The 26,225-nt window shown below is 43.6% G+C and overlaps 1 protein-coding gene across 1 annotated transcript in view; it reads left to right on the top strand.

Annotated features, from left to right (window-relative positions):
• Positions 1–26,225, top strand: part of LOC119967133 (prolyl endopeptidase-like) — a 160,278-nt gene that overhangs the window by 65,872 nt on the left and 68,181 nt on the right. Inside the window, exon 10 of the mRNA XM_038799252.1 lies at positions 13,271–13,374. Within this exon, the coding sequence (XP_038655180.1) occupies positions 13,271–13,374 (104 nt within the window). The remainder of the gene's footprint in view (positions 1–13,270; positions 13,375–26,225) is intronic.

Raw genomic sequence — 26,225 nt, forward strand, 5'->3', positions numbered from 1 at the left:
TTACCAATATATTCACTTTGTCTGTGATATAATTGCAATTGGTTATATTAAAATGGTCTGTGATATGAAGGTGTATCAAGACAAAGGTTTGGATACTTATAACATATATCATATGTAAACATCTCAAAACATGCATTTTTTTGTGGAAAAGATAGTTATTAGCTAGTTTCAGATGCGGGAGCATAACTGAAGTTTTGAGAAGCAGATGATGCCATCAAGTGCTTGACTGTTTCTCTTGCCACTATTGTTCTCTTGAGGGCTGACTGATGCTTTCAAGAGTGCATGACCAATGTGGTACAACAACATATTATTCGCATGGCTTCACCAGCACTTGGCACATTTTGTGTGGCTTAATTAGTGTTTCTTTTGTCTAACTAGGAGTATTAGCAGCTGTGGAAAACCATGTAATACACGTTAATTATTGGCAGTAAAACTCATTTTTTTCTTGCTATTTAAATCTAAAGTGTTATGGATTTGCTTCACAGACAAGAAAATCAATTCCTTTTACATAATCCCAAAAAAACTAAATGACTTGTTCTCTCATACTGGCACTACCATTCAGTTATTTTATTCTTCAACAATAAGTCTCTGAATGTATTATTGCAAAGACATATAGAGGGTATTATGAATATGGTAGAAATTCAACCTAGTGCATTGAATTGGTTCATTTATGATTGAATGGAGCACGGCACAATTAACTGAATTAAGATCAGTTCAGGATTTGGGACTTTTTTTAAGCATTTATTATTAAAGGGACGTAGAATGTGACGTAGAATCTTTGCTCTTGGTCATTTGGCTTTGGCAGATATTTGCAATGTTCAGATGGTGGTCTGTTATGTTTTGTCAGTTTGTGATCGGTAAACAAGGATTACTCTAACAGGAACTTTTCTTTGTAACTCAGTGGGCTGTTTCTCAGAGTTGAGCTGTAATGTTTTTCAAAATAATGACTTTTACTACCATTGTATAATCTGTAAATTTGTTCTAAACAATTTCTGGGTCATATTTATCTCCCTGCAAGACACAATGCTGCTTCCTGTGCAGCATGCTATTTTCTTTAATTACTACAGTCCTTTCGAAATAAGAGCAAATGAATCTTGTAAATCCTGTAATGATAGAATCTGTGACATGTAAATTATAATATACTGTGACATTTAATTTTACTTATATTGATTAGCGTGAGTCCTGAAATGTTTGTATAAACTATTAGTTGCAGTGTCAACTTGGTTAAGGTTATCCAGGATCATCGTGGCTGCCAATTTTAGAAGAAATTAAGCAAATTTTAAATGGGGAACCGTTTTCATGGAAAAATAGTCTCCAGCTGTTTTTAATTGCTTGCAAACACATAACCTAACAGTATAAATTATAGCTAAATACATCATCACATCATTTGATGCCATTGTGATGAAGATAATGTGCAGCTGCTCCAGCTCTATTATTTTGCCAGATAAAGTATACCTCAAACTGTCTTACAAATGGGCTGGACATTTGCTCCCAAGGCAACAGAAGAAACCCGCCGTGGGAGAATGTGTCCTCTGTCAGGCTTGATTTTTACCGGGGGTGGTATGGGACGGAGTCAAATCCCCCCCCCCCGGACTCAGATTGAAGATGACCACATGAGCTGGCAAACACCGAGGCATACTGTTCAAAAGGACCACCTCATATATCCCTGTTGATTCCTTACATTTTAGATACTGTAGCCCACTTCCCCCATGTCACCTCCTTGCCCTCATGTCAACCCATCCCCAGCCACACCCTATGGTTCCTTTATTGGGCCCATGCCAACTTAGTGCCAACTCCTATCCATCTCTTGCCCTTACACTTTATGCAAACTCACCCAGTATTTGCCATGGGAAGATCTCAGCAGCCATATTGAGATGAGCCGCCTTTACTGTAGTAAAATAAAATTAAAATACATTTAAAACTTTTAAATACCCTCAAGTACTTAATCCCACATGATAGGACTTGTACTCATAACCCCAATCAAAGAATCTTTTCATATCATTTTCTTGCTGTCAGTCAAATTGTGGGCTTAAGACCACCCTGCTGAGATAATTAGAGATTCGTTGGGTGCGTCCAAACATTAATAATGACATAATGATAGTTTTACTGTAATTTCAAGCAACAGCTATTTTACCTCGGACTGACACAGGCGTCACAGTATCCTCCCGTCCGTCACAAGTATTTACAGCTACTTAAAAAATTCATAACTACCACACCACAGGTTAAGGTTCTTGCTCTAGTGAAAACAACGTCTGTTTGCACTGCAGAATTATGTTCAAATGACCCTACTGAGTTTGGAGTTTCCTCATGTGTGAGTCACACTCCTCCCCATCCCATTTCCCCTCCAGGCAAATCTGTCATAAATGGGGTAGAACATCCTCATCCAGATACCATCCACTATTTTTTAAAGGTCTGTGGCGTCTCAATGACTCGGCATAAACCAGCCCATTGAGTATTCTGTTCCTACATGTGGTTTCAAAATTTTGAATTGGTGAACTGCAGCCTTCTAACATTTCATTTTGTCATTGTCAGCTATTCCACTTGTATCATGTTTTCTGTGAGGCTCACAACGCTCATTGCAAATTAAATAGAACATAGAATTGACAGTGCAGCAGGACGCCATTCGGTCCATCGAGTCTGCACCGGCCTTTAGAAAGAGCCCCACATCTTCACCCTATCCCCGTAACCTAGTAACCCCACCCAATCTTTTGGACACTAAGGGCAATTTAGCATGGCTAATCCACCTAACCTGCACACCATTGGACTGTGGGAGGAAACAGGATCACCCGGAGGAAACCCACGCAGACATGGGGAGAACGTGCAGACTCCACACAGTGACGCAAGCCGGGATTCAAACCTGGGACCCTGGCGCTGTGAAGCAACCATGCTAACCACTGTGCAATCATGTTGCCCACAAAAATTGATTGCTGGTCATCATTAGACTTTTAATCCCAGACTTAATATTCAATTCAAATCCACTGTGATGTGATTTGAACCCTGGTCCCCCTGTGTGACTGGATTACTAATCCAGCGACAGTATCATATACCACCTTGCCTGAACCTACACCACCTTGCCTGAACAACAACAAAAACAATGTATTGGCTTTCTAGACTGCATAGAAAATATTCACTAGAATAGTTCTTAAGGTTGACTAATTATATGTATAGACTGGGAAAGTTGGAGTTGTTTTCTTTAGAGTAGAGGAGACTAAGTGGAGATTTGAAGTTTTTAGATGGAATAAATAAGCAGAAACTGTTTCCATTAGCGGAAGGGACAACAACCAGAAGGAGACACATTTAAGGTGTTTGACTAAAGAACCAGAGGTGACATGAAGAGGATTTGGATAGCACTGCCTGAAAGATTGGAGAATACAGATTCAGAATAGCATTCAAAAGGGAATGGATAAAAACTTAGAAAACATTTTGGAGATCTTATCATAGAATTTACAGTGCAGAAGAAGGCCATTCGGCCCATTGAGTCTGCACCAGCCCTTGGAAAGAGCACCCTACCTAAACCCACACCTCTACTGTATCCCGTAACCCAGTAACCCCACCTAACCTTTTTGGACACGAAGGGCAATTTAGCATGGCCAATTCACCTAACCCGCACATCTTTGGACTGTGGGAGGAAACCGGAGCACCTGGAGGAAACCCACGCACACACGGGAAGAATGTGCAGACTCCGCACAGACAATGATCCAAGCCGGGAATCTGGGACCCTGGAGCTGTGAAGCAACTGTGCTAACCACTGTGCTACTGTGTCCCCCACGGTAGCACGGGAAGGGGGAGGGAGGGCAGGAAGTGGACCAGGGAGTGGGACCAATTGTATTATTAGACAAAAGACTCAATCAGCTGAATGGTCACCTCCTTTGCTGTACTGTTCAATGATTTTAAGAAGTTAAGAAGTGAAAGTTATTTATTTTAAAAACGTGCTGAATATTGTACCAATAAAGAAAGGCAAATAGCTGAAGGCAAGTTTACAACTTGCCTTCCGTGATCTTATTGATATTCGTGGACTTGAAAGACTTGCTTCTGCACTTCAATTTTTATAATCTTTCTGTAGTGGGTGTTTCTTGCATTTATTACCTACCCCTAATTGCCCTTGAGATGATAGTGGTGAACTGCGTTCTGAGCCACTGCTGTTCATGTGTAGGTATAACCACAGTGCTTTAATGAAGGGAGTTCCATTGTTTGGCATGCATGTATGCCTTTTCTGTAGCTTCACCACGTTGACACCCCATCTTTAGGTATGCCTGAACCTTGTATTAGCATAAGTGCAAATAGGAAGCTGATATATATTTGTTAATCTTAAAATATTTGTTTATGAGGGACAAGTGACATTTTGCGATAGCTTGCTGAGTTTCTTGAACTCGCTTCACTCCAATCCAGACTTGGGAGTGACGCCTCCACTCTTTGCAGAGTATAAGAGTCAGTATGCATGTTTAATGCCAACAGCAGGTATCACAAAAGGGCAAAGTTTTTCATCCTAAATATCCCTCATGGTTGAGAGAAATAAAGGTTGTACACTGCCTTTATTAAGATATCTGCATTAAACATGCTCACATCACAATTAAACAAAAGCAGCAAATAAGAGCTATATTCTGAGTGTGGCATGTTTTAAAAGCATTTGTTATCTCATTTGGCCCTTTCTAAGGTTGAACCAGATTATTCACAACATTAAACATCCTATTTGACCCTGAGGTTACCTTCTGGTGTCATAATCCCTCGATCGCAAAGACTACCGACTCCACTTGTATATTATCATCTACCTTTGCCCCAACCTCGGCCCACCTTGTTTTAAATAAATATTTCTTATGTTAATTTTTTTCGGCCCCTGTCTCGGGTTGATCCAGATTATTTACAACCTCGCTTACCTTTGCTCCTGGCCTTTGTCACCTCCAGACCCGACTGTTTGGGCACTCTCCTAACCTTCATTCTCCATAGCACTCTTGCTCAACCTATCTTACAACAAGTCCTTCTCTTCAGTCACCTCTGTGCTTCCTGACCTTCACGTGATTTACAATCCTCATCTTCATGTTTAAATTTCCCATCTTTCCCTCCCTGTATCTGAAATCCACTTCAATCTACAATTCTCTGAGAAATATCTTCTTTTAAATCTGACAAACTTTTGAAACCCTACCAGCCCCTCGCCCTGCTCGCACATTTTCACTCTCAGTATTGGTCCTTACCTCCATTTGTCTAAACCTGATACTCTGGAATTTCATCTCAAAACTTCTCCAGATCCCTCTCTTCATAAGCCGGTTAGCCTGACTTCGGTCATTGGAAAGATTTTAGAGTCCATTATTAAAGATGAGATTGTGGAGTACTTGAAGTGTATGATAAAATGGGACTGAGTCAGCATGGTTTTGTCAAGGGGAAGTCATATCTGACAAATCTGTTGGAGTTCTTTGAGGAGGTAACAAGGAAGTTAGACAAAGGAGAACCAGTGGACATGATTTACTTAGATTTCCAGAAGGCCTTTACAAGGTGCCGCATAGGAGACTGTTAAATAAGTTAGGTATGATCCTGGCATGGATAATGGATTGGCTGACTGGCAGAAGGCAGAGAGTGGGGATAAAGGGGTCTTTTTCAGGCTGGCAGCTGGTGACTAGTGGTGTGCATCAAGGGTCGGTGCTGGGAACACCACTTTTCACAATACACGTTAACTATCTGGATGAAGGGATTGAGGGCACTGTTGCTAAGTTTGCAGGTGATACAAAGATATGCAGAGGGACAGGTAGGATTGAGGAAGTGGGGGAGCCGCAGAAGGACTTGGACAGGTGAGGAGAGTGGGCAAAGAACTGGCAGATGAAATACAATGTGGAAAAGTGTGAGGTTATGCACTGTGGAGGGGGAATTGAGGCATAGGCTATTTTCTAAATGAGGAAATGCTGAGGAAATCAGAAGCACAAGGGGACTTGGGAGTCCTTGTTCAAGATTCTCTTACAGTTAATGTGTAGGTTCAGTCAGCAGTTAGGAAGGCAAATGGCATTTAGAAGGCTATGGGGGGATCTTATTGAAACTTACAGGATACTGCGAGGCCTGGATAGAGTGGACACGGAGAGGATGTTTCCACTTGTATGAAAAAATAGAAACAGTGGACACAATCTCAGACTAAATAGATTCTTTAAAACAGATGGGAGATGGCCAGGCCACATCAGAGCCCCCCCCCCCCCCCCCCCCCCCCCCCCCCCCGAGAGCAGGTGTGGATGGCGCCGGCGGGAATTGGCTTTTTCACGACAGCTGCTCAGCCCATCCCGGGCCAAGAATCAGCTAGGGGACCCCGTAGAGTGGCCCCCGACTGAGCGCTGTGCCAATCACATCACGCCAATGGCTCTGTAGAGAAGCGCGTGCCAGCGTGGCGCAATTCGCGCCGGTTGCGGGGATTCTCCCGCCCGGCCCCGGGCTGAGGGAATCCCACCCAAGGTGTCCAAATTTGCTGATGAAATGAAAACAGGTAGGCGGGCAAGTTGTGATAAGGATATTATGATTCTGCAACAGGATATAGATAGATTGGGTGACTTGTGCGAAAACCTGGCAAATTAAGTTTAATGTAGGAAAGTGTGAGGTCATGTACTTCGGTAGGAGGAATCAAAATGCAGATTATCTTAATGCAGAGAGACTGCAGGTGAGTGAAGTATAGGGGGATCTAGGTGTTCTAGTGTATTAATCACAAAAGGATAGCAGGCAGGTCCAACAATTAGTTAAGAGGCAAACGGCATTTTGGCCTTTATTGCAAAGGGGTTGGAGTTTAAAAATAGAGGGGCTTTGTTGCAATTGTACAGGGTGTTGGTGAGACCTCACCTGTAATACTGCATACAGTTTTGGTCCCCTTAACTAAAAAAGGATAGAGTAACATTGGAGGCAGTCCAAATGGGATTCACCAGGCTAATTCCTGATTAATCAAGAACCTATCTATATCTGTCTTAAAGAAACTCAGTGATTTGGTCTCCACAGCCTTCTGCAGCAAAGAGTTCCACAGATTCACCACCCTCTGGCTGGGGGCCTCCTTTCCTACGCGCCGGCCCCTGTAGTCCTGCACCATGTTGCGTCAGGGCCAGCATGTGGAAGGAATCCACTGCGCATGTACGCGTTGGCACCGGCGCCACTGCGCAAGCGCGGATCCTGTGGCACCCACTTTGCGCAGGGATCAGCAGCTGGAGCGGCGTGAACTGCTCCAGTGCCGTGCTGGCCCCCTGTTGGGGCCAGAATTAGTCGTCGGGTCGGCCCGTTCACGCTGTCGTAAAACGCGACGGCGTGGACACTCTGCCGTGGGATTAGAGAATCTCACCCCTTATATTCTGCTCCTTCCTCCAGGTCATTAATGTAAATAGTGATAAACCAGTACTCCACTGGTTACATCTTTCCACTCTGAAAAGGACCCATTTATTCTAAATCTGTGACAGACAATTCTCAATCCAAGCTAACATAAATCCTTCAATTCCATGGCTTTTACTTTATGCACCAGCCTCTTATGCGGCACCTTGTCAAATGCCTTTTGGAAATCTAAATACAACACATCTATAGGTTCCCCTCTCTACTCTCCCTGTTATATCCTCATAGAATTCGAGCAAATTTGTCAAACATGATATACCTTTCATAACCATGTTAACTAGATTTGATTATATTCAGCTTTCCTCAATGATTTCCTCTTTGATTATTGACTCCAGCATCTTGCCAATAATAGATGTTAAATTAACTGGTCTATAGTTCCCTGCCTTCTGCCTTTCTCCCTTTATGAGCAAGGACTGTTTTCCAATCATCCGGTACCCTCTCGAAATTTAGCACGTTACGAAAAATTTCAACCAATGGGTCCACTATCCCTGCAACCACTTCCTTTAAAACCCTAATGTGAGTTCATCAGGTCCTGGCAACTTGTCTGCCTTTAGCCCCTTGGGTTTCTCTAATACTGTATTCCTTGTGATTGGAATTTTTGTAAGTTCTACCATGCTATTTGAAATCGGCCCATCTGATATCTTAGGGATATCTACAATGTCTTCCACGGCAAAGACTGATGCAAAAAATTCATTTTTAAAAATACATTTAGAGTACCTAATTTTTTTTCCAATTAAGGGGCAATTTAGCATGGCCAATCCATCTACCTACATATTTTTGGTTTGTGGGAGTGAAGCCAAGCAGACAGGGAGAGAATTTGCAATTTCCACACAGACAGTGTCCTGGGGCTGAGATCAAACCCGGGTCTTCAACGCTGTGAGACAGCAGTGCTGGCCACTGTGCCGCCCTGCAAAAAATTCATTTAGCGTATCCTCCATTTCTTTGTTTGCTGTTATAGTAGAGGTCCAACATTTACCTTAGCCACCCACTTCCTATTTATGTAGCCATAGAAACTCTTACAGTTTGTTTTTATACTGCGTGCAAGTTTTCTCTAGATTCATTTTCTCCCTTCTGATGAGCTTTTTAGTCTTTTGCTGCGGGATCCTAAAAACTCCTTTGTCCTACCACGATCCCTTGCCAATTTGTATATCCTGCTTTTCAATTAACATTATCCTTGACCACGTTTGTTAGCCATGGATTTTACCTCTTTCTCATGGAATTCCCCTCTTTGATTGGGATAAATCCCTTTGAGCATTATGCCAGTTGTTTTGAGTATTTGCCACTGCTCATCTACTGACCTGTATCTTAACTTGTTAACCCAGTTGACCTTGGACAACACCTCCTTCATATTGTAATTTCCCTTATTTAAGTTGACACTGGTTATGGACCTTTGACACAGGTTATGGACCTATGGCGTTCACCCTCGAGCTGTATCTGGAATTCTATCATATTATGGTCACTACCCCCTAGAAGATCCTTAACCACAAGATCCCTTATTAATCCTCCTTCATTCCACAAAGCCAAACCTAAAATAGCCTGTTCCCAGGTGGGTTCCACATGTACTGCTCTAAAAAGAGATCCCTGATGCACTCCACAAATTCTTCTTTACGTTATCTTTGCTGGTTTGGTTTGGCAATCAGTATGTAGATTGAAATCTCCCGTGATAATTGCAGTTCCTTTCAAATATGCCCTTGATATTTCCCCATTTATGATTTGACCTCTTGAGAGGTCACATTTTGGTGGTCTGGAGACTACTCTCACCCTTGTCTTCGTTCCCCCGCTATTCATCATTTCCACCCAAACCGATTCTACATCATTATCCATTGCCTTTATATCATGTTTCAGCACCGCTTTGAAACCTTCCTTAATTAACGACGCTACCCCACCTCCTTTGCCTTTTGGCCTCTGCTTTTGGAACATTGTATCCTGGAATGTTGACCACCCAGCCCTGGTCACCCTGCAACCACATTTTTGTAATAGCTAATACATCATACTCATATGTTGCAATCTGTGCTATCAGCTCATCAGTCCTGTTGCAAGTGCTTCGTGTATTCAGATAAAGAACATAGCGTTGATTTTTTATAATTGTTTTCTGTAACTGGATTTGTTCTATGTTGCATATTTTTGTTTACATTTCCTGACCTCCCTTTAAAACCTAACTCTTCAACTAAACTTTTGGTCACTCTGCTTAAAATTGATTACCTTTCTGGTTCACTGACAACATTTATGTATTTGCACTTTGATGAAGGCCCCAGGAATGTCGTTAAAGACAGGGTGTAATTGGAGGCGGCATAATGCTAGGACACAAGTCTGGGGGCACTGATAACGGCACCTCTGCCATTCTCGACAGAAGGGAGCATCGGTTTGGGCCCCGATTTATAATAACCATCGGTTCATACCTGGAAGACTGGATGGAGGGTTTTGAAGATTGCAGAGAGCAGGAATCGAGAGGATGGGAGATTTATTTACAGTTGGGAGCTTCCCCTGTTTGAAGGATTTGAAGGAGAAATTTGAACTGACAGCAGGGAATGGGTTTAGGTATCTGCAGGTACGGGATTGTTTGAGAAGGCATTTTCCGAACTTTCCGCTCCTGCCACCACCGGGGATACAGGACAGGGTAGTTTCCAGAACATGGGTGGGAGAGGGGAAGGTATCGGATATCTACAAAGAGCTTATGGAGTCAGAGGAAACTCAGATAGAGGAGCTAACGGGCAAGTGGGACGAAAGGGCAAGTGGGAGGATGAGCTAGGTGGAGAGATAGAGGAGGGTTTGTGGGCGGATGCCTTAGGCAGGATTAACACATCCTTATCATGTGCCAGGCTCAGCCTGATACAAGTTAAGGTAGTTCACCGGGCACACATGACGGTGACCCGGAGGAGCAAGTTTTTTAGGATAGGGGACAGGTGTGCGAGGTGCACAGGAGGGCCAGCAAATCATGTCCACGTGTTTTGGGCACGCCCGAAGCTTAGAGGATTTTGTCAAGGTTTTGCTGATGAAATGAAAATGAAAATCGCTTATTGTCACAAGTAGGCTTCAAATGAAGTTACTGTGAAAAGCCCCTAGTCGCCACATTCCGCCGCCTGTTCGGGGAGGCTGGTACGGGTATTGAACCCGCGCTGCTGGCCTGCCTTGGTCTGCTTTCAAAGCCAGCGATTTAGCCCTGTGCTAAACCAGCCCCTGATGTCATGTCTGCGGTACTTAAAAAAAAACAGTATCCGGAGACAGATACTGTTAATGTGGAGGGACTCAAAGCTCCCGAAATCAGAGACCTGGGTTTGCAACATGGTTTCTCAGTCTTGAGAAAATAAAGTTCGCCCTAAGTGGGTCAATGTTAGGGTTCGTCCGGGGGTGGCAGCCATTTGTCGACTTTTTCAGGGAAAATTAAATGTCAGCAGAGGCAGAAATCTAGGGTCGGGGGGGTTTCGTCTTTTGATTCTGCGTTGCGGGGGGAGGAACATGTCAAGGATGGAAATGTCTTATATACCATGTTCATGTTGTTATTGTTATTATTATAAAAACTATAAATACCCGAATAAAATGTTTTTTTTAAAAAGACGATGAAGTACAATAAAATAAAAAAGGTGTTGGATATGATCAGCACTAAAGACTGCATCTATGAAGAGGGAGAAAAGTTAATGTTTCAGGTCAATGACTTCAATATCAGGTCAATGATATTAGTAATTCAAATTATTCAGATAATAAGTGGGAATGTATGACTAAAATGGGAATTTAATTACATTTGTTCTCTGGCCCAATTATTCCTCCCCTTCTAATTCAGCTTCGCCTGAACTCTGCGCATGGTCTTGTTCCCCCAACCTCATGTACAATGCTGCTGGGGAATCGGCTGGTAATAATTTAGATGTCGAGCATATAGTGTTTACTGTCTTCTTGTTGCACTTGCTTCTTGTCTTACATTATCCATCCCATTTTATTCATGACATCTGTGTTGTTTTTAAAGAGCAGATGCTCTAGTTTACTGTGACAATACCATGGAAAATCTGTTGGGCATCTTCCAAAATGGGGTATTGGTCACTCTAGTAACTTATAGATGCAGTGACACACATGCAGGAAAGATCATGCAGCAGTTGCCTGAGAATATCTTGGCTAAAGGTTTAAAATGGTGATATTGCGGTGAGTTTGTGAAAAGTTACATTGATGGACAGGAAGTAATCGTATCAGAAAGGCTGGTGTGCTTTACTAATTAATCAGCTCATATCATTGTCCTTTTTTCTCTTTCAACTCCTCTCCCGCCTACTGTACAAATGCAAACTGATTCTTGCTTTTTAAGCGTAACATAGAAGATAGGAGTAGGAGGAGGCCATTTGGCCCTTTAAGCCTGCTCCGCCATTCGTCACAATAATGATTGGTCGTCCAACTCAATAGCTAACATATTTACATATATATATTATTTATTGCTATCTTCTGTAACTGTCTACCATATTTAAAACCTGATGTTCACACCCACATTCTGCACAAATATCACTTTTATGATTCTTGTGCGTTTTTACATGATACGTTGCAGTGAAACTTCTTAATGTTCTCTCATAGATGAATAACATACCTCGATTTCCACTTGTTGCAATGGGAAAGATTAATTTAATTCAGGCATTGTGAACTAATTAGTAATAAAGTGTCTCAAGTTAAAAATGCTGAATTATACTATAAAAGTGATCTCATCATTGAGTGAACTGGGTCCCCTTAAAAATCGTGGAAATTTACAGCACAGGAGGATGATTCAATTTATCGTGTCTGCACCAGCTGATAGCGTTCTCCAGCCTCATCCCATTTTCCAACTCTTGATCTGTAGCGTTATAGGTTACAGCACTTCATATGTATTTCTAAAATACTTTTTTAATGCAATGAGGATTCTTCTGCCATTGTTGCAGACCCTAGCAATTCTCTAGGTGAAAAAACATCACTTGACTCTTACATTAAATCTATACTCCTGATTATTGACTTCTACAAAGCGAAATAGATCCTTCCTATGTACTCTGTAAAGCGAAGTAGATCTTTCCTATGTAAAGAGGCTCCACAATAATCATACACCTGAACTAAATCTAGCCTTAGCCTCCTCGGTTCCAAAGGAAATAACCTCATTCTACCCAATCTTTCCTCAGCGGCATCCTAATAAACCTCTACCTTCTATAGTGTGACCACATCCTTTCTGTAATGTGATAAATTGAAGATCCTCATGTTTAATTTACTTAACTGAAGTGTGCACATCTGATCGTGATCATTAAAGTAGCTCTCAAGGAGTCCTGGTAAACTCACCAATGGAGCACAAAATTAGTGTTTGTACCGTTTGGCCTTGTATATATTTTTTACTGTTTTAATAAAAAGATATGTATATTAATGTATAGATGCTGGGGGATGGGGAAGGTGAGGATGATAGAGGGAGGAGGAGGGTCAGCCTTATCTCAATACTAAATTATGAATGTTTTATTTTTAATCTATAATAATTGCTGCTTGTTTGAGGTACTTCTTGAAGCTTGTGCTTCAGCAAATGATTAATATTTCAAGAAAAGAAGGCAAAATATTAGTGTCAGAAAAAGTGGGCTCATCAGTGTTTCAAAATATTTTGATTGTTATTTACATAACCATCTAGATCACTGCTTTTTGTGAAGACTACTTCTCTGAGCATTGCTAGCATACCTAGATTATAGGGATCTTTTGTTTTGGTCTCGTGTGTGTTTGCTTTTCTTCAGTGAGAATTTCAAATTAAAGTTATCCACAATGTGAGAAGCTTAGACCTGCATGCATTATATTAGCATTCAGTTTTTTACTAGCTGCAGAGTGACCTGCACCAATTCATAAGTCCTTGTGAAGCTGTGAGCAAACACAAACTCAAATTCTTTCCTATGCCTATTGAAGTTAATTTTCTACGCCTTACTTTTATTCATATATTTAAAATGTTTTTCACGGAAATATCTTTCAGGTATTATTTATTACTGTGATCTGACCAAAGATGATTTCGAGCCCCGAATTTTCAGAGAAGTGACTGTGAAGGGATTTGATCCATCTGATTACCAGACTGTTCAGGTAATTAGTTAAGAAATTCATTAAAGTCCGAATTATTTTATTTTATGTGCAAGTTTAAGTAATCATTAAACCCAAATTTTAAAAATATATAACCTGTATGCAATTGAGAATAACTATGGGGTTATTTCTGGCTGAAGAAGGGGTGGAATTCCAGATTCTTCTGAGTGGACAGTGTGGCAGAAATTTCAGGTCTCCATTTTGCGCCCTATGAAAAGGTAGCCAGGATTTTCAAATCGAGCACCACACCTTGCTCATTGATGCCAGGGATCTAGCTGATGCAATATTCAGACAGGCTTGCAAATGGACAAACAACCTGCCTGCCTGAAATTGTCACAAAGCCATTAGTACAAACCCATATCTATTTCAGACATGACACAAGTTGCTTTTGAACATTTACAACACTTGTTTCTCGTGATTTATCAGTTTTGGAAGATGGCTATTCTGGTGAAATAACTTTTAAGAAAAGGACATCCTTTATTAGTATTTCCATAATCAGGTAAATCAGTACCTGATTACCATTTCCAGTGATCTAAGTCAACCAAGTTTTTAGTTCAAGCTGTTGAACAACCAGTAGCTGCCTCCTCAGTGCTACTGACGAACAACCTAGAATTCCTAAGTGCAGTGCAGCACTCACATGAATTGATACTGGAAATAACTACTTACTGTATTGATCACTAACTATCCTTGAGGGCAAAAAAAACGCATGAACCAGAACTGATAGCTCTAGCTGCCGATGCGGCCAGGAAAATTGCCGCGTCCGTGGCTGTGCATGCACATGGTCACGGCCTTCACTGGCTGCATTGTGTTTCATGGCGGATGTCGTTCGCGGACCTGACCCACAAAATAGTCCCCCCCTTCGGCCGGCTCGCGCACCCAGGACCGCCCCACCACAGTGCCCCCTGCCCCGAATATGTCCACCCCTGTCCATGGACTGGCCCTCTCCCGACTGTGGCGGTACTGGACTGAGTACGCAGCTGCCATGCCGAGTTCCCAACTGGTGAGACTACGCGTGACCCACGCTGTTGAGTACCCGGCCGGTCAGGGGCGGAGCATCAGGGGGCGGGCCTAAGCCAACGTGCAGAGGACGTAGATACGGCCTTTTCAGGAGACGGAGCATCGTCATTTCAGCGTCATCAGGGATCGGAGAATCCAGTCCTAGAATTTTGTACAAATGGTGATTTGTGTTATTTTAAATGTGGTAGAGTTTCTCCTTCTCCCTGCTTGGAGGAAGTTTCTATTATTGTTCCTTTCCCAATTCTATGCCACAATAAAATAAAATACTAATATAAGGTATTTTTGTATTACTCATGCAAGTGAAAAGCCAGCCACCTCTCTTGATTTTCAAAAACCATCTCTAAGTCCCCCGTCATCAGTATCTTGGGGATCAATATTGCCCTGAGGTAGTACTCAACCAGCCACATCAGCCCGTGGCTACAAGGACAGAGGCTGGTTTCACCTAGGCCCCAAGTACCCTCAACTTACCCTGGAAAGAAAAAGTATCTCGGGCGGAATTCTCCGCAAGGCCCGACACCGTCGTGAAACCCGGAGAGGCTCAAACCCGCGCATGCGCGGTTGCCGTCTTCCCCTCCGCTGCCCCGCAAGACGTGGCGGCTTGACCTTGCGGGGCGGCGGAGGGGAAAGAGTGCGTCCCCTTGAGACGTCGGCCCGACGATCGGTGGGCACCGATCGCGGGCCAGTCCCCTCCTGAGCACGGTCGTGGTGCTCACTCCCCTCTCCGCCCCCCACAAGCCACAAAACAGCTGCTGGCGCCATGTTCACGCCGGCAGCGACCAGGTGTGGTTGCCGCCGGCGTGAACTGGTCGGGAACGGCAGGCCGCTCGGCCCATCCGGGTTGGAGAATCGCCACGGCTGCCCGCGATTCTCCGAGCAGCGTGTCGCAATCTGGGGGGGGGGGGGGGGGGGGAATCGCGGGGGGTCCCAAAGCGGCCCTCCCGCGATTCTCCCACCCAGCGTGGGAGCGGAAAATCGCACCCCTCATGTTTGAAAAAGAGGTTAAACAAGCCATTTCACACTGCTACTATGCAGTGATTTTAAAAATAAATTTAAGAGTACCCAATTATTTTTTTCCAATAAAGAGGCAATTTAATGTGGCCAATCCACCTACCCTCACATATTTGGGTTGTGGGGGTGAGACCCACGCAGACACCAGGAGAATAGAAAATCCACAGGGATAATGACCCGAGACCGGGATTGATCCTGGGTCCTCAGTGGCAGGAGGCAGCAGAGCTAATCACTGATCCACCTTGCTACTATGCAGTGGTGACATGAGTGGTATTATTCCCTAATAGGATGCGGCCATCAGTTCAAAGCGATATTCTGTTTTCCAATAATTGAGTAGCTTTGTTTATGAATTTTGTAGTAGCTACATGAGCCATATGTACCAATAATTGGCTGATCGAATCAAGCCTGTTCCTCCGGGTATTTAATAGGTAGAATGCAGACCATTTTTGAACAGCTTGCAAAGCTAAAACAAAACACCTGCTTGTTAGAGGTGATTCTGCAATTAGACAGCACTTGCTGAACAATCCTGAGTGCACTCATAGCTACCAATAATCGAGTTTGTAACGTGATAAAATTCTGCTTACTAGAAGCGACATCAATTCATAGGTAAGCGGGCCCATACTCTGCAAACAAATATGTTCAATCTTTCCACCTTTTTGACTTACCCCAACACATGGGGAGCCTATAGTTCCCAGTTGCTTTTTCCATAGGAGCACCTCAGCCAATTGGAGTCTACTTGCCAACAAATCTCATCCTTTTTTTCCTGTCGTACAAATTGTTGTACGACAGGACTGGTTGAATTTTGGAATTCTTGCATTTGTTCTTATCACAGAATGCTACAGAGCAGAAGAGGCCTTTCAGCCCATCAAATCTGTACCGACGCATGAAAGACCTGCCCACTTAATCCCACTCGCCAGCACTTGGCCCATAGTCATGAATGTTATGACGTGCCAAATCCTCATCCAGGTATTTTTTAAAGGACAGTGCATTCCATTCCTCCCAGGCAGTGCATTCCATTCTGATGATGTGGAGATGCCGGCGTTGGACTGGGGTGAGCACAGTAAGAAGTCTTACAACACCAGGTTAAAGTCCAACAGGTTTGTTTCAAACACGAGCTTTCGGAGCACGGCTCCTTCTTCACCTGAAGAAGGTTCCATTCTGATGAGTACGTTGTCTGTAAAACTTCAGGCACTTCAACCAGTTTATTATTCAAACGTTTTATCCAGCTGCCCTTATTTGTGAGATGAATAAAGGACAAATACAAGTTTATAATTCAACTAGATTTATTATCAAACAAAGTAAAAAAACATTTCTCCCTTTAAATTACCCCAACTACAATAATCCAAAGATTCTTAATACTACCCATGCCAATGAACTTAATCACGCTGCGGATTCAGTTTTCTGAGTCTCTGTTATCTCCGGGCCTCCATCCATGAAAGTGGGTCTCGCACACTGCTTCCTCCCTCTGTCCCGCCGTTGAATCTACCCTGTTGCCTGTGTGCCAAGTATTTGCTGGGGAGGGTCCTGATGGTTAATTCTTATAGCCCTCTTCATGTTTTCAAGAAAGTTCTCTGACCCTCAGCCAATGTGGTCTCACGGCAGGGCTTGCAACATCCAATAGAGTTGCTGATTGCACCTCTGCAGGACACCAGGTAACCTTACTCCATATATGGTAGCAGCAAGAAATCTTGGTGTCAGAAAATCTAGCTTCATATGGGCAATCCGGAACAATCGATCCATTTAAATGGGACCAATTAACTCCAGATGGCTTGTTTACAGGGCAGGTCCAGACTTGTCCCGATAGTCTGTCTCTGTTCAGTGTATTCGAATTGAGCAGTTTGAATTCCCATCAGGCCTGTCTGTGGGCTGACTGTATATATAATGTCCAATTATATATCGGGCCTAAAATTCAGGCCATTGTCCATTTTACCTAAAGTGCAAGATAAAAAGCTTCGACAAAATGTTGTCTTTTCAGCAATAAAGAAGCAATGTTATGGGAATATCTTTCATTCCAAGTCACTCATCTGACTTGAACATATCATTCAGTGTTGCTGGATTTACAACCTGAAATTCCCAAAAGAGCAATATGTGGAACCACCATCAACACAAGGACCACAATGGTTCACAAAAAGCCCACAGAACCTTCACAGGGCAGCTGGTGATAATCAGCCACATTCCATGAACAAATCATCAAAAAGTAATTTTTTAAAAATCATAATGTTGCTAATCATAATCATTAATCTTATATACTTTTAGGTTGAAATATTCATTCAAAATAAATCACTTGAACCATAGTGGATCAGCCATGATCATATTGAATTGCGGAGCAGGCTCGAAGGGGCGAATGGCCAACTCATGATCCTAGTTTCTATGTTATAAACATAGGCGGAATTCTCCCAATCCCCTGCCAGTGGGTTTGATGGTAGGGGCAGGGGGAAGAATATGGCCGGATGCCCAGAAATTGGTTTTACTCCAGCATGAAGTTATAGTCAGATCTTCTGGTGCCCTCCATGATGGGGCGGAAAGCCTGCCAGAGACTACCATGGACCTCATTTGCATCCTGTTCATGGAATGCAGATGAAGGCCCGACCCACCCCCCAACGCCAGATTCTCCCTCGATGTTGGCGGGAAGCACACTCAGAACAAGGTGGTGTGCAGATTTCGGGACTCATTTATACTTTGAACAATACCTAGGACTGCCTTCGGAGTTCAGGGTGGAGGCTGCTCACATCCCTGGAACACCATAGCAGTGGCTCAGGTGTACATCTGGAGGTGGCACTTTCACATTAGATGTCCATCTTTTTTCTCAGAAGATCATCTTCTGGTCCCAGAGTGACCCAATAGATCTATCTTCATTTTCAGGAGGTCCACCTTATTTTCAATAGTCGGTCAGTGATATTGAATGCCTTTTCAATATGACACCCGGACACAACGGCGGACGACTTATCATCCAGGCCTGTCCCGCCATTGAATACAGTGTAAAACCCAAAGCCTGTCCACCATCTATCAGGCACAAGTCAGGATTGTGATGGAACACTCTCCACTTATAATAATAATTTTTATTGTCATAAGTCGGTTCACATTAACACTGCAATGAGGTTACTGTGAAAAGCCCCTAGTCTCCACATTTTGGCACCTGTTCGGGTACACAAAGAGAATTCAGAATTTCAAAATTACCTAACAAGCACGTCTTTCGGGACTTGTGGGTGGAAACTGGAACACCCGGAGGAAACCCACGCAGACACAGGGAGAACTTGCAGACTCCACGGACAGTGACCCAAGCTGGGAATCTAACATGGGACCCTAGGGCTGTGAAGCAACAGTGCTAACCACTGTGCTACTGTGCCGCCCACCACTTGACTGGATGAGTGCAGCTCAAACAACACTCAAGATGCTCTACACCAGGGGTGGGCAAACTACGGCCCGCGGGCCGCATGCGGCCCGCCAAAGGTATTTCTGCGGCCCACCAAGTCATTAAAAAAAAAAAAAAAAAAAAATTTTTTTTTAAAAAAATTTTTTTTTTTTTTTTTAAATTTTTTTTTAAAAGGTTAATGGGTGGGGGGCTGTTGGGTTACTTACTGGTATAGGGTGGATACGTTGACTTGAGTAGGGTGATCATTGCTTGGCACAACGTCGAGGGCCGAAGGGCCTGTTCTGTGCTGTACTGTTCTATGTTCTATATGAGGCGCCCACAATCATAACCGGGTGAAGTAATTATTTTACTTAATATACTATGCGGCCCTTTGTGAATTGTGAATTTCTGAATGCGGCCCTTGCACGGAAAAGTTTGCCCACCCCTGCTCTACACCATTAGGACAAAGAAGCCCTCTTGATTATTACCCTTTCTACAAACATCTAAACCCTTCACCACCAGCGAACAGTGGCAGCCATGTGTACCATCTACAAGATGTGCTGCAGTGACTCACCAAGGTTCCTTAGACAGCACTTTCCAAACCCACCTTGAGGTTCACCACCTTCAGGTTCTCCTCCAAGTCACTCATCACACTGACTTGGAAATACATTGCTATTCCTTCATTGTCGCTGGATCGAAATCCTGGAACTCCATCTCTAACAGCACAGTGAGTGTACCTACACCTCAAGGACTCTGGTTCAAGAAGGCAACTCACCAGCACCTCTGAAGGGCAGCGAGGGATGGGCAATAAATGCTGGTCTAACCAGCGACGCACACATCCCGTAAATGAATGAATAAAAAAACCTGGAGGCTTAATTAATGAGTTGGGGCCATAAGATTTGCCATGTATTCCCGCCAGTCACCACAGCGGGAAAGCCAACATGTTCCCCATCCCCACCACGGCACTTAGTCTCAATGGAAGAATTCCACACAATCCTGTGTCTCATATGCTGTCCATCATGCTTGTTGAAAATACCAGATAAACCTTTTTTTAAGCAAGCCTTTCATTGACCTTCAACCTAACATTTTACAAACAAGTGTGATTTAGCAACATTTACTTAACTTGGAACTAAATAGACATATTTATGAGAAGAATAAGCATTATACTAAGTGGTAGTAAGGTCTAGAACTTGAGGTCAGTAGAGTTACTTCAGTCACAATCTTGGACCTGTACCAATGTATTGAAATTATGTTCTAGACATCAGCTATCAATGTACACCATGCTATTCTGGTTAATCTAAAATCTATATTGGAAACTGTGGAAGACACAAGGAGATAAATCAAATTGGAAGAATTTCCACCTGACAGGAATAAAACAGAAATCTAATTTGTCACATTTAAACTGTACAGTAACCATCCGTGTGATACAAATTGGGAGCTTAGTATACATTGCTACAGGACCACGATTGTGTCTGATTTAACTCTGCTCACCTTAATTTCTAGACCTTGCTATCACTTAATATAATGCTTATTCTTCCCATAATGCTTAGTTACAATTGAAAATTGCAGCCACTAAGCCATTACACCAGCTTTCTCAAAACCAACCAGGGTTGAAGCATGACGAGGTTCAAAATCTTTAATTACAAGTCTTTAATGAAACTGGAGCTCAAACAGTAGTTATCTCAGACTCTGAATATGATTCTGAAGGATTTAGAAGTTGCCAGCTTCTACACTGGCACTGCTAAACAAAGACTTCCTGCAATTTCCTGTAATGTTAAGGGGGGGGGGGGGGGGGGGGGGGGGTTGTTGGGTTATGGGTATAGGGTGGATACATGGGTTTGAGTAGAGTGATCATTGCTCGGCACAACATCGAGGGCCAAAGGGCCTGTTCTGTGCTGTACTGTTCTAATTCTATACTTCTAATTCTGATTAGTATTGGAAATATCTGTCAGTAAAAAGGAACGCCCTACCTGCAACAGTAGTAGACTCGCCAACTTTAAGGGCATTTAAGTGGTCACTGGATAGACACATGGATGAAAATGGAATAGTGTAGGTCAGATAGGCTTCAGATGGTTTCACAGGTCGGCGCAACATCGAGGGCCGAAGGGCCCGTACTGCGCTGTAATGTTCTAAATAGTGAATTGCCCTCTGTTGCTGGTTATTTCCGATGATGTACCTGACCCGACAGGTGCCAAGAACCTTCTTCCCACTTTGAGAACTTCCAAAGTTGGCACCAACAGCACTGTCTTACAACTCTATTTTTGGTGAGAACTTTGCTCCTCCAACCACCAAGCCTGGCACAATGCTTCAGCTGTCAGCACATTCAATGCTGGACTCAATTCCAAGTCCCTCCCACCTATTTTGGCATGCACTATTCTTTGAAGTAGAGCAGGGGAAATAGGTCTACTTAGATCCGGGATTTTCAAAGTGCAGGTCACAACCTGCAGGTGGGTCACAGGGCAGATGTCAGTTGGGTCACAGAGCTAGGGGTCACATATAACTGGATGGAGGTGGAGGATAGAATTAAAGTGGTCTTTATGTACTGGAAAGTATTGCAGTGCGATCATTGCGTCCTGACAGGGCTGACAGAAACATTGGTTTCTTGTTTTCACAAAAATATAGTGCATCGAACAGCGCAGCACTCCACCAAGCATGGTGACAATCAAATTATTTTGAATACACCACTGCGAAGGAGCACAACAGATGTACCATGACAAGACAAAGGAAAATAAATCACTTTCCAGTTATAGTTGGCATTGAATGCAGAAACGAATCTATCAGGAAATTATACCTACCACTGGCAAAAAAGCTTCATTGCAAATCTTGCTTAAAAGTACCATTGTGTTATATAGAACATAGAACAGTACAGCACAGAACAGGCCCTTCGGCCCTCGATGTTGTGCCGAGCAATGATCACCCTACTTAAACCCACGTAACCCGTATACCCGTAACCCAACAATCCCCCCATTAACCTTACACTATGGGCAATTTAGCATGGCCAACCCACCTAACCCGCACATCTTTGGACTGTGGGAGGAAACCGGAGCACCCGGAGGAAACCCACGCACACACGGGGAGGACGTGCAGACTCCACACAGACAGTGACCCAGCCGGGAATCGAACCTGGGACCCTGGAGCTGTGAAGCATTGATGCTAACCACCATGCTACCGTGAGGCCCCATATTTTGTGGAAATGCACTCTGATCTGCAGCAAATTATCAATGGCCTCACAAACCGTGGGCCTTTGATAAAACTTTCCTCAGAGATGGAGGATGCTAAGTGATTAAAAGCTTCCGGTTTGTACACAAAGGCAATGTAATCATTCTATAGTTCCGTGATGTGTCTCGGTTTTTCAGAAAGTTGTTCCTGCACATGTAAAACAGACTTCCAAGTCCTGGAACGGAATATTGAAGACAATATTGGCAGCAAAAAAATAAATAAGTAGACATCAATTAACTCCAGAACTCTCCAGTAGGTGGAAATGTCGGAGCAAGTGACTGTTTGATGCCCATCACAAGTTAAGTTGAGATTTGATAGCGGCTCCCAAAAATGGTTGTTCATATCAAGTGCTGCAGTTATTCCGCAACAAATGATGAGAAGCAGGAGTATTTTCCAACTCTCACAATGGGTCATGGTTTCATGGAAGGAGAAAATCAACAATTGAAGGGTCTACTTACTGATTCAGCAGTTACAACAATTGAAATGGAAAGAATTTGAAATTAATTGCAGCATTTACTCAGAAAAATTGAACAACCTCTCAATTTGTTGTCTGGGAACTCGATAGACTGAGCAGGACATCAGTAAAATATTAATGGTTCAACCATTAATTTCGATGTACGGAAATGGCGATGTTAGGAGTGTGCAATGTCATTGTTGGGAAAACTGAAAAGAAGTTGAGAGCCTGCAGCCTAGTTGTAATGTTACTGGATTAGCAAACGAGAGGCCAAGACAAATGGTCTAGGACGCATGTTCAAATCCCACTGTGGCAGCTGATAGAATTTAATTTTGGGCAACACATTCTCGCCCAAATGTCTGCGTCGGTTTCCTCCAGGTGCTTTGGTTTTTCCTCCACTGTACTGCAAATATGGTGTCAAAAGTGGAGCAAAGAAACTTTCAAACTAGTGAAATCAACCGTTTTTATAAAGGATTGAAGACTCTGGTATGTGTGGGTGTTGCTTGGGGAGATGGGGAGAGTGCGATGCAGAATTCACATCCAGCTGATTTGCTTCAACGCCAGATAGAATCTGGTGACGTAGGCGCTGCGCTCCGAAAGCTAGTGATTCCAAACTAACCTGTTAGACTAGAACCTAGTGTTGTAAGACGCTTTACTATGCCCGCCCCTGTCCAACGGCAGCATCTCCAGATCATGCTTGTATGTAGAATAGGCACCAACCACTGATAAATTGGGCTGAATGATCTTTTTCCGTGTTTAATTTCTAATTTTCTGTAATTCCAGGTAAAGAGGCATTGAAAGGTTACAGATTTGGCCTCTCGGTTACATGGAATGTCATGTTCTGTGCACTGGCCGATATGAATGATGCACTACAGAACGCCTATTTTAAAGATAAAATGCTGGAAAGTCCCAGAAGGTCTGGCAGCATCTAGAGGGAGGGAAAAGAGCTAACATTTCGAGTCCAAATGAACCTTTGCAAAGCTAAAAGACATCGAAAGTGAGAGATATTTACCCTGTGGGGTGAGGGAATGAAAGATGAGTCATAGCCACAGAAACCAAGGGAAATGAGTACTAATGGCAGCCCCCAGAGAGAATAAAAGGTGTGAAAGGCCAAACAGCAGAAAAACTAAAATCAGAGCGTAAGCTATGACAGATGTAGGGGGGAGGTGGAAGCAAAGGGGAGAAAAGGTAAGGAGAAAGGGGATAAGATAGTGGGGGAGGGGGGGGGGATATTATATATACATATAAAGAAAGACAAGAAATAAATAAAATGTAAAAGAGTTAAAATGAAACGCGAACAAAGGAGTCGAGTAGGGCTATAGGGGGAGAGCTAATCATCTGAAGTGGAATTTGATGTTGAGGCCCCTCCCCGGAAAGGCGGGTGTTGCCCTCACCTCCAAGCACTCCTTAGAGGTCTGTTCGCAAGATGCACACCTTGTCACAATTCACACCGTTGTGGCATCTTGCCGCCATGGATGGATCTTTGACCGGGGTCGGGCAGCATTGTGGCACATTGTGCTTCCACCTCCCCCCTACATCTGTCACAGCTTACCCTCTGATTTTAGTTTTTCTGCTGTTTGGCCTTTCACACCTTTTATTCTCTCTGGGGACTGCCATTAGTACTCTTTTCCCTTGGTTTCTGTGGCTATTACTGCTGCCTACGGCACTGAGGACCCGGATTCGATCCCAGCCCCGAGTCACTGTCTGTGTGGAGTTTAAACATTCTCCCCGTGTCTGTGTGGGTTTCACCCCCACAACCCAAAGATGTGCAGGCTAGATTGATTGGCCCCACATTGTCCCTTAATTGGAAATAAATAATTAGGTACTATGGATCTTTGACCGGGGAGTGAATGATTCTAGCATATGGTCCTGGTAATGAGATGTGAATGCATTCAAATATGGTTCCCAATGTCCTATGGTGGGAAATTCACCTGCCACATACAGGGGAATCGGATGATTGTGGCAATCTTTTCACACCATCATGAAATGCAACTGTACACTTCTTGCTATATTTTCCTCTCCTGTGATTGAACCCACCCATCACAAACGAGAGCGGAAAATCCCAGCCATGGCTACTTTCTACTTCCTCCTGCTCACCATACATCTCACTCCCTGATACCCCTCCTCACTGTCATCATCTGGTTTGTGGCCTCTGGTCCTCCCTCTCATTGTCTACTCTCACAGTCTCTCCTACACCCTAGCTCACCTTCTCACTGCTTACCTTCAGGATCTGCAATCTATGCTGCTCCTTGACCCTCCCTCTAGCTAACCACTTCTTTCGCCAAACCCCTTGCGCTTCCTTCTTTTGAAGCCTCACTGTGAGTGGCGGCTCTGGAGATGCGTGGTGAGAGTCAGGAGGAGCAGCTTCAAATCTTCAGGCCACTCATCTCCAGAGCCCCCCTGAGGGTGATGGGAAGTGGGGGTTGAGGGGTGGTTCAGAGAGTGGCAGAGGCCATGAACCTGGGGTTCGGCAGCGAGAGAGTGGGTCAGAGAGCTGGAGATACTGCGAGCTGATGGGGTCAATAGAGAGAGAAAGGATCAATGAAATGAAAATCGCTTATTGTCACAAGTAGGCTTCAAATGAAGTTACTGTGAAAAGCCCCTAGTCGCCACATTCCGGCGCCTGTTCGGGGAGGCTGGTACAGGAATTGAACCGTGCTGCTGGCCTGCCTTGGTCTGCTTTCAAAGCCAGCGATTTAGCCGTGTGCTAAACCAGGAGGAGCAGGAAAGGCTGCAATTAAGTGAAAGAGACCTCTCCAAATTTTCCTGATCAGACAAACAACTTTATGAACGAAGCCTGCACACTTACCCGGTGTACAGGCTCCGGTAAATAACTGAAGTGAAAAGTGAAACAATGTAAAACGTGGACTTTGGTACAAATGTATGTTTTTATTTTTTGTGTGTTTGAAAAAAGGTTGGAGCTCTCTATTGAACTTTAACTGGAAATCCCTTGGGCCTGGATGGTGAGGAATTTGTTATGTGTGTCCAAGAAGGTTTTTTGGAACAATATGTGGATAGTCCGACTAGCGGGACTATATTGGACCTAGTACTAGGGAACGAGTCTGTCCAGGTCATCAACGCTGTCGTGGAACAACATGTGGCAAACACTGACGACAATTCCGTAAGCTTTAGGATACTCAGGGAAAAGGACGAGTGTTGTCCTAGGGTTAAGGTGCTAAATTGTGGGAAGGTTAACTACAACCAGATTAGGCAGGATTTGGAGTCTGTTGTTTGAGAGAGGCTGTTTGAGGGTAAATCCACATTTGGCATGTGGGAGTCTTTTAAGGAGCAGTTGATGTGAGTGCAAGGTTATGTTGCAATTGTATAAGGTGTTAGTGCGGCCACACCTGGAGTATTGTGTTCAGTTTTGGTCTCCTTACTTGAGAAAGGACGTACTGGCGCTGGAGGGTGTGCAGAGGAGATTCACTAGGTTAATCCCAGAGCTGAAGGGGTTGGATTATGAGGAGAGGTTGAGTAGACTGGGACTGTACTCGTTGGAATTTAGAAGGATGAGGGGGGATCTTATAGAAACATTTAAAATTATGAAGGGAATAGATAGGATAGATGCGGGCAGGTTGTTTCCACTGGCGGGTGACAGTAGAACTAGGGGACATAGCCTCAAAATAAGGGGAAGTAGATTTAGGACTGAGTTTAGGAGGAACTTCTTCACCCAAAGGGTTGTGAATCTATGGAATTCCTTGCCCAGTGAAGCAGTTGAGGCTCCTTCATTACATGTTTTTAAGGTAAAGATAGATAGTTTTTTGAAGAATAAAGGGATTAAGGGTTATGGTGTTCGGGCCGGAA

Source organism: Scyliorhinus canicula, chromosome 6 (assembly GCF_902713615.1).
Source record: "Scyliorhinus canicula chromosome 6, sScyCan1.1, whole genome shotgun sequence".
NCBI lineage: Eukaryota > Metazoa > Chordata > Chondrichthyes > Carcharhiniformes > Scyliorhinidae > Scyliorhinus > Scyliorhinus canicula.